At 41.5% G+C, this 10,190-nt stretch overlaps 1 protein-coding gene across 1 annotated transcript in view; it reads right to left on the minus strand.

Annotated features, from left to right (window-relative positions):
- The window catches only part of PLD5 (phospholipase D family member 5), a 171,920-nt gene extending 165,435 nt beyond the window's left edge, over positions 1-6,485 (minus strand). The window contains exon 1 of the mRNA XM_027657223.1: positions 6,001-6,485. Coding sequence (XP_027513024.1) covers positions 6,001-6,186 — 186 coding nt within the window. The 5' untranslated portion in view covers positions 6,187-6,485. The remainder of the gene's footprint in view (positions 1-6,000) is intronic.
- Positions 6,486-10,190: the final 3,705 nt, after the last annotated feature.

The raw sequence follows: 10,190 nt of genomic DNA on the forward strand, positions 1-10,190 counted from the left end.
ACACGTTAGATTAATGCAACGTTGAAAGTTTTTCTGATATGTCAGAGAAAGAAGAGGTGCTTCTAGGACTAGTGTCCTTTGTTTACATGGCTAGGTTTTGGGGGGGTGAAGGGGCAGTGCAGAAGTGGCCTCTGTGAAACCAGCAGCTGCCCCCATGTTGGACACAGCCAGTTCCAGCTGGCTCCATGACAGACCTGCTGCTTGCCAAAGCTGAGCCCACCAACAGCACTGGTTGGTGCTTCTGTTGCTAACATATATAAGGATAAAAACCACTGCACAACAGTTACCTGAGACAAGCAAGAAAAATGTGTGAGAAACAGCCCTGCCAACAGCAAGGTCAGGAAAGGAGAATGGGAAGTAGGGGTTCCAAGTACCAGACCAGAGATTCCTCTGCTGCCCACGAAGACAGCAGGTCCCCTGCAGCCCATGGAGGACCATACCAGAGCAGATATCCACGCTGCAGCTCATGCCAGAGCAGGGCAGAAGCCGTAGCCTGTGGAGAGCTCACAAAGGAGCAGACTCCAGCAGGAAGTGCAGCCCATGGGGGACCCATTCCTGGAGCATAACCCATGGAGAGGACCCTTGCTGGTACAGTTTTTGAAGAGCTGCAGCTAGTGTGAAAGACCCACATTAGAACAGTTTGACAGGGACTATATCCCGTGAGAGGGATCCCACACCACAACAGGGAATTTCCCCCAAGCTTAGCTCAGTCATAAAAGGAGTGACTGAGGTCACTTGACTTGTTCAGCTTGAAGAAAAGGAGGCTGAGGGGAAATCCCATCACAGCCTACAACTTCCTCCTGAGGTGAAGTGGTAGGGTGAAGAGACCTCTTCTCTCTGTGATCAGTAACAGGATCTGAGGGAATAACACAAAGCTGTATCAGGGAGGTTTAGGCTGGATATTAGAAAAAGCTTCTTCACCCAGAGGGTGTTTGGGCACTGGAACAGGCTTGCCAGGAAAGTGGTCACAGCACCAACCCTGACAGAGTTCAAGAAGCATTTGGAAAACACTCTCAGGCACATGGTGTGATTCTTGGGGCTATCCTGAGCAGGGCCAGGAGTTGGACTTGGATGATCCCTGTGTGTTGCTTCCAACTCAGGATATTCTATTATTGTATGAACTCATTTAATTCAAAAAAAGCCAGGTCTTTGCATTTATTTCAAGACTAGGGCTGCTTTGGAAATGTGGGTAATGTTTTTTTGAATTCTGATTTATACCCTTTCATCATTCTTCCTTAAGTTGAAGCTGTTGGCTCTGTCCAGCAACTGATTTGGCTTGACTGAGTTCTACTCCTGTTACTTGCTTTACAGCAAGCTATGTCCCTCATCTTTGCTTAGGTGTTCCAGGTTATAGCCATACATATGGCATCTTCTGCATCCTTCTGAAGACTACAAATCCATCTTCTGACTTTTAACATTTGTGTTAGTTTTAATGCAAAAGCAGAAATGCAATTTTAAACTGTCCAGCAATGTTTTTGTTAACAATTTCCAGTATCATAAGAAAAAAGGAGAAAAATAAAAGCTACCTAAGAGACCTACTAGTTTTTGGATAGCAAAAATGAACTGGCAAAATTGGATTTGGGATTTCAACTTTATAAAGGTATTATGACAGGTGAATTAAAGTTATATTTTATTTCTGATTTGGTCATGTGGCTCTGAGAAGTATCCTGGCCTTGTAAGGCAGCATAGTAAAACGTCTCAGGCCTAACATTTGCACGTTAGATATCTGCCCCTGCTGCCAAGTGCCACTGCCCTCCCTGTACCTCACAGCCATTTTTATCTCTGGGTAGCAATGCTGCCAAAGGGATAGCAGTGTGCTGAGCAACTGCATAACATCAACTGGTCAAGTAACAGCAAGAGTACTTAGAATCTGAAAATCCCAACATTGCCTTTGCTACTGATCAGAACTTCAGTAAAAGATTAGAGACGATGCAACAATTATCAATAATTTCGCCTAATTATGATTCTACTAAAGATAACAGACTGAGGATAGCCAGGAAATAAAACTGTCCTGATACCAAATCTCCCCAAAAGTTACAGTCTTGAAGCAGTTTCTTAAAAGACAATTTTTAAAAATCTTTTAACATAATTAAGTAAAGAATTAAATTTACAAGTTATTAGAGAAAGACCACCACTACATCTTTGAGAAGGAAGACCTGTATTTGTCATAAAAACAAATACATGTTTGAAGCATATGTGTTGTAGCTTAAAAAGAAATCTGTTCAGCTTTTGTTTTAAGCTTTGATTATTTAAAATTAAGCTCTCTAGAATTCTTTGCTCAGGTACCAGGAAAGCTACTTGTCATTACTGAAGGATGCAGAGACATGATGGAGAGCTGCTGTAAATTAAACCAGACATAGGTAACTCACATCAGCTAAAGGTTATTAGGTTAGATATTCTATCTCCTCTCTACCTCTTTCTCTTAAAGAATTCACATTTCATTAAAAAAGGCAACACCACGTAAAGAGAAACAAACAAACAAAAACAGTATGCCAAGGAAAATTTAAGAGTTTTCACTCCAACACTTCAAACACCAGGCTAATAACTTCACAAAGAAGCACAAGGAACTAGCTGAAGCAGATACACAGAATCTAAACAATTTCAACTCTTCAGGGATTTCAGCCAAAGGTTTGCTGTGGTCATATCTGCAGTGTCGGCATTCCTCACATCTCTAGTAAATTCCTCCGTTAATTTTATGGTTCTTCAACATATTTGGCCACAGTACACATGTACACAGAGGCATCACTTCAGCAAAGATTCATTTAATCTTAAATACAGCATCTGAGTTTACAGAAGAACAGGGGTGAGTTGTGTTCAGATCTTGTATAGTAAAAGCTGTGTTGCTGCCATTCAGAAAAAGAGAATCCCACAAAAAAACACTAGCCAATGAGGAAACACACTCTATTAAGATCCATTTGAAGAACAATTAATTAGCAAGGCACCAGCAGTATGTTCCAGATTTTGGCTTCCTCTATGGTCAGTCAATAATTAAATACTGAACTATTTTAAAGAAACTCTATCATATTTGTGCATATGAAGTTATTTTGTGCTTTTAGAAGAGATAGAGCAGTTGAATTTTGAACCTCTTTACTACACTCTTCAAACTGAGATCTGTTTAAGAAAAAAAACAACAGATCAAAAGCCACAACACGAAACCTCACAATTTTGTTACAGTTTTGAAATCTAGAAACAAACTTCCTATATTTGAGATCCTTTTTACATAAACTATTTGATACAAATTGGCTTCAGAAGATGTTTTTTAATCCCTCAAACTATATATGGATTAATAAGTGTTGCACATGAATAAGTCATGCTATTCATTTTAACAAAAGTCAATATAAAATACCTACTGTGGTCTACAGGGACTTGCTGTAAATAAGAAACAAAATATACTGGCCCAATTTTATACCTATTACAACTGAAATCAATTTAAGAAATCATTTCAACTAAGTAAAGCCCAACCCCCTCTACAATGCTGAAAGAGTATATGAGACTTCAAAATCTGTTCATGAATATCTTGACTTGCATTCACTATATACCCTTCTTCTGCCTATATCTGTCACTGCATAGCATCAACTCTATGATGACATACTTTTAAAATCAGTGCCTCCATGAATGCTCACTCCTTGTATTTTGATTTTATTTGTAGGTATCAAGTAACATAATTATCTCAGAGACAGCTGTAATGACATGTTATTCACATCCTTCATCCACCTCATGAAGTTTGCATATTTTCATATCCAATATTGGCCATAAGCTATCATATGTCAGTGACTATACCATTCAACAATTCAAAATGATGCACCTCAAAGTAATTTGTTTTGGAGAGGAAGAGTGGAGTGTAGGAAATAACTTCTTTAGCAAGAGAACACTCATAACCCTCCAAGATTTACCTGAAAATAGAAAATAACAACCTTGCTCCAAAACTGTATAAGCAAAATAGAATTTATAAATAAAGAGGCATTTTATTTACATTCCTGCAGTAGCCTGTCTTTTACAACACTCATGAGTAATGCAGCTACCTTAAGCCATAAAACCAAAGTATTTTCACATATCTGCTGTTGACATATCAATGTACTGCAGGGTATTCACAATAAATGTAAATGAAATAAATACTTCATGGCAAGCAAGAAATATCAGTGTTTCAATTTTTTTTCTTTACATTGTTTGAGTAGGCTGTGGGAATAAAAATAAGTAGTTCAAATGAGAGGGAAATCCTCAGAAGACCATGTATTCACACCACATTGATTACAGAGAAAGCTTTTCACACAAATGCTGCAGGGTTACTGAAGATTACAATTGTGACAAAACCCTGCCTAAACAAAAATAATAATAAAAAAACCCACCACAACAACAAAAACCAGCAACCAAACCACACACAAAATAAAGGTTTTGCACTTTCAATCTTCAAACAAGTTAATGCTTATTTTCCTTGTCCACGCTAATATTGTATGATTTAAAATACAGGTGTCTGAACACGCTACCAGAACAGTAGGTAGCTATCAAACTGTTGACAGATTATTTCCTCCCCTCAATTAATGCTCATTAATTTGATCATAGATATCAACATGTAAGCACATCTACCAAAAACCTGTTACAAAAGCCACAGCTCAGATTTTGGTGCTTTCTATGTTTTAGCTGTACTGAGATAAGACATTGACCTTTCTTTTTGATTCACAATGGGAGAATACTCCGCTTACAAGCTTACTACAGTGAAGCCTTGTTGTCAGTGTGAAGAATCACAAAAACATGTGTTAGAAGGTAGATAGGATTCAATACCTTTCTCAACATTTGAAATGTGATATTTTCAACAGATAATCAGTTCTTTTCAATTCCCTGGAAGTATAAACAACTCCAGTTTAAGATTTCACTAAGAGGAATCAAATACTCTGCAGGTTAGGGGGAAGGGAGGGTAATAGTCCATGAATTAGTTGGTAAAGGACCTTTTTCCAGGTTATATCTTTAAAGGACTCTACTATGCCATCTAGGATTTTCATGTAATAAAGGCAATTTATCCTTGTAATCAGACCATTCCTATTCAAAGAAACTTCAGGTGGCTGTACCACAAGAAATATTTTTCTGTGCATCCTGAAGTCAATGTGACTGTGATTGCAAATTATTCACTAATGTAAAGAATAGCAGACTGTTGCATTATGCAAGCCCATCCACACTCTTTTGCATCCCTGTAAATGCAGCTACTTTCCTTGTACTGTCTTGATTGTACTGTACACTGTAACAATGGGTTTCACCTAATAAGCTATTCAGGAAACTCTTACACTGCATGCAGGTCATCTCAACCCATTTCCTTGCTGTTACAAGTAACATGAAAAATGCTTTCAAACATCATCTGAGACAGGAACACTTAGAAGCACCTTAAATTCTCATAAAATATTCACTAGAGCTATCCACAATATCAGTTCTATTGTGGTATCAAACATACTTAGTTAAGTCATGTACTACTGCTGCAGGAAGAGATGACTTGAAGGAAATCTCTACACCATATAAATTGAGTATGTTCAAAGTCCCATGCATGAAGAAGAAAAAGAGGGGGGGGGGGGGTAGGGGAGGGAAATAACAGCTAAAATTAAAAAAAAAAAAAGGCAATTTTCTTTTAGCTATTACAGAACTACACTATAATCACTGTGAGATAAATGCTCTAACCTCCACCTGCACCATCCCAATCTTTCTCCTCCCACATCAGTGCTGAATTTGCTGGAATAGAAGAATGAATTAGCCAAGAATGTTAAAAAATATTTCCAGTTAAGAAAAGACTTGCATGTGGTTTGGAACAGTACTGACATCCCATTTACGTCGTATTTGACCAGTATGGGACCTCTGAGTACCTCCTTTCTCTATCATTTGGGAAATGCCATGCCCAATTACTGGAGCAACGCTTTTCTTCTGGAGCCCCACCTGGTAGGCAGATAGCCTAACGGAGTACCTAAACAGAAGTCTAGAAAGAAACAAAAAAGGGGGAAGGGACAAAAGAAGCTGGCTTACGTGCTCCAGTTTGTCTTTCCTCCTCAGCCAGACACTGGCACTGTAGTCCTGCTGCTTGACAGTGCTGTAGAAGTTCGCACCTACTCTGGTGAGGCTTGGAGAAGGCTCCCTGGGTCTGCTCTTCAGCCTCATCTGCTCGAAGCCCTCATGGGGGGATGAGGAGAGCCAGTCATGCCTGACTTCCATCTTGACATGACAAGGCAAAGTCCAAGGAAAAAAATCAAGAAATTAAAAGGCACTAGACGAAGATGGTCCAAAAAGGAACAGGATGGGGGAAGAAGAAAAAGAAGGAAAGCAAAAAAACCCAAAAACCTAAAAATGGTAAGAGAAGGGGGAGACAAGGAGAAATAACAAGATAGAAGGAGTGGAGGGAGAAGAAAAGGCTGTAGGTAGGAGAGAAAAGCGGACTAGGAGAGATGAAAGGGCACTCGGGAAAGAAGGCGCTCCAAGATGCCGCTGCTTGTTGCCCTCACCGCCAGCAAGCTGCAGTCCAGGACCGACGCAGCGGGAAGCGGCTGCGTGCGGCTGTGCCCGGGACGGCGGCGAGGGGCGGCGCGGCCCCGGCAGCCGAGGCCGGGCGGGGCCGCCGCCTCCAGCCCGCCTGCAGGTTGGCGCAGTGGAGGGGCCACCGCCCGCCCGGGGAAGAGCCCGGCTCCTCCCCCGCCTCCCCCTCCCCGCAGCCACCTTCGGGGAAGCGGCGAGCGGTACGGGAGAGCCGCTCCCTTTGGAGAGGAGCTGCTGCCTCCGTGCCCGGCCGCAGGGGACAGGACACCTCCCGCTCCCGTGGGGAAGTTCACTCAAACCCTCTCCCCCCGTCCCGGCGGGCACCGACCCGCCCGCTCCCCGCCGCGGGGCCGGGCAGCCGGCTGCCACTCCCTCTCCTGGAAGCCTTTGTCCAACCTCCCCTGCCCAGAGGCTCCCAGGGCCGCCCCCCGCTGCCCTGCCCGGGTCGAGGGAGGGATGCGCCCCTCTCCCTCGGCTGGGCCCCGCCGCGGCGAGTGGGAGATGCGGGTCTGCGGATGCTGGAGGCACCGCGCCGTCCTCTCCCGCAGCACTTCTCCGTCACCGTGTCCCCTCCCTCCCTCCCTGGGCAGGGTCTCCCGGTGCTCTCAGGCGTAACCTGATCGAGCTGCTGGTCCTTGCCCCGGGGCAGGGGGAGCGCACCTCGCCTGCCCAGGAGGCGAAAGCCCTCGCTCGGTTCCGGGTCCAAGTCCGAGTCCCGCCTGGAATCCCTTGCCCCCGCAGCGGCTCAGCCAGCACCAGACCTCAGAAATCAAGTCACTTCTGTGGTCCCGATGGACCATGTCTCGGGGATGGACCACGCTCGTAGATACCTGACAGCTAGTATTTCTCTAATAAAACAAAAGACCTTTTGGAGTGGTTTCTGTAGTCCGCTGCCATCCCTTTTGGTAGAACTTGATATGTGTTGCTATTTAGCACAAACGTGTTTCAGCAGAAAAAAAGGACTTTCCTTTTTCGCACTATGAAAAGCCACCTCGCTAATTGCCCACACACTCTGCAAAGCTATATTAGGCACAGACAAAAAAACTTTCTCACATAGCGCACCAAGAAATATTTACTGGAGCTCAGAACAACATTTTAGTTTCTGACTAGTATTTGCCATCAGGCAACTGTTTGCATGTATTACAGTCCTTTGAAAACAGGTGCCTCTATGGGCATATACAACTGATACACATGCGTCTGCAGAATTTTTTTTTTTTTTTTGCTAGAGAACTAAAGTGATGGAGCTATTCAGATAAAGGAATATTGAACTAGAAATCTACATTTGAATCCAGTTAACTTGAAAATAGCCTTTGAACGGTAAAAAAGTTCATCCAGACAAATTTGTGAGGACATTGTTGAAGAGCCCTCTGCTACTTGATCTGGAGTGAGCTCTACTTTCATTTTATCAGAAAGCAAATATAAAATATCCTTATGATAGGACTCGAGGTGTATTACTGCAAAATATTGGCCAGAAACCAAACAGATATTGAATTTTTTCCTTTCGATTTCCTAGGGATAAAGGCAAAACTCACATCACACCTCATAATTGGGGATTATTATTAATAGGTAATACTAGTACCTTCATGAAATACTGGAAAAGTAAACTGAACAGTAGCAGGAGTTGGGTAGGAAGACAAGTACAGTATTTTCTTCTAAAACTAGAAAGGCGATTTCATAATACTTACTTAAATACTACTACAAAAAATAGTATAACAAAATAGCAACAACTAGAGCCAACAGTCATATATAAATAACTTTTAACTCACCAGTATAAACGATCTGCAGCTTGATTTCTAGTAACTTTCTCTTTAGTTTCTTCAGTTCGTAAATCCGGGTATTTCCAAGATCATCAATACAACCTCAAAACAACTGGAGCAAAAATTAGACACCCATTGTGTCCCCTCCCCCCCACCATGTGTCCCTGCTGCATTCAGGACACTCCTGACGGCACTGAGATTTAATGTATAGCATATCCCAGCTGCAGCAGTTTTTAGCTCACACAGAATAATTTGATTAAAAGCCTGCTGAACAGAACTTTAGCTGCAGATCTCCATTTATGATTTGTATATCCTCATAGATGCACCTACTATCAAAGGACTGGAATAAATCCAATCATTCAGGGAAGGGAAGGTTTGGGAAGGGAAGATTTGGGAAGGGAAGGGAAGGCAAGGGAAGGGAAGGGAAGGCCTTTGAGTTTCTTCAAATATACCTACAAGTGTACATATATATAGATAGGTAGATAGATATGATGTTCTTAAAACATCTGTGCTGTAAATAAGAAGAGCCTGCTTTATGTTGGCTTTGCATAAGAATTTTCACATTGTTTCTATAGCAATATATAAAGCTCTTCAACCTTGTCTTTATTCGTCTGATCTTTCTTGTTTATGCTGCTTGCAAATATTTGAAAGAAAACTTGTTAGTGTGACTCTGCAGTTGCCACGTACCTTCCTTACTACTGTAACAGACCAGAATCAATATGACAGTGTACTTGAGTACAAGACATTATCTCATTCCTCCATTATATTGTAAGATTTTTTTAAAACATATATTAGCTTTTTTAGTAGGGTTAATTTATCTTACCTTCCCTAGCTGCACTACTAGCAGCCTTCCCAACTGCCAGATGAACTTCTTTCTGCCTATCCAGAACAGTCAGAAAATGGAGTCTTGAAGTTGCTTTTAGCCCCTAGGCTATAAAGAGGGTTTGCTCCTTTTCCCAAACACCTTCTTTGTCATGTAGGTGTGCTGCAGGTACCTTTCTACTACTACTGCTGCCAACATTAATATTATTCCAGTTCTATTCTCATTAGGAATGAGAGAGAAAAGGAAAAAAAGAAGCCTGGAACAAGTCTGTTAAAATCATATGAGCAAACTATGCTTTCAAAGCCTTTGTTGCTTCCTAACTTCAAGCAGGAAAGATTTCTAGTGGGAAAACATAATCTAATGACTATACATATTTGTGTTTTCATAAAAATTTTACTCAGGCAAAGTAATAAGCTAAGAATACAATGTCAGTCCCTAGTGAATACATGGCCATTAATCTAATTTGAAAGTAGTTAAAGAGCTGGTTTGCAGATTTTATCTTCCAGTTTATTTCCAGTTTAGATCTATGCAAAAACCCCCAGTTTTGTTCAAACAACCACAAGCATATCAACCAACTTAATTCAGAGATAATTCAACTCATTAAAGTTCAATCAATTCTGTAGTAGATCAGCAATTCCAATTGGCTGTATGAGCTGGATTAAACTGCTGTCTTTCTCCTCCGTGCAATTTTCAGAATTACCCAAACACCTGCTCCTGTCAAGTCCCTTTTCTTCCACAGCCAGATGACTACAGCAGCAAGGATGACTGAAATTACAAACATCACACTTACATAATTAGCAATAGATGCCAGCCATGCATATCATAACAGGTTTTTACCTTAGCATGGTTCATCCTACAATTTTCTCTAATTCGCTGCCCATCTTAACAATCAAGACTCAGAGAAATTCCTTTGAAGCGATCTACAGAATTTTCCATTTTCTCTACCATGATGCTGTATGGATGCTGTATGAATGCTGTAGGGGGCAGAGTTAACTCAGGCCAATGGGAAGAAAATCAGAGTATGAGTGGAAATATGTAGGTAGGGCTACAACAGATTTACTTTTTTAAAAAAAGATAGCTTCTTTTTCTTCCAAAAATCTTATCCA

The sequence above is a fragment of the Corapipo altera genome, unplaced genomic scaffold, assembly GCF_003945725.1.
Source record: "Corapipo altera isolate COAL_440 unplaced genomic scaffold, ASM394572v1 2c, whole genome shotgun sequence".
NCBI classification, from domain to species: Eukaryota; Metazoa; Chordata; class Aves; order Passeriformes; family Pipridae; genus Corapipo; species Corapipo altera.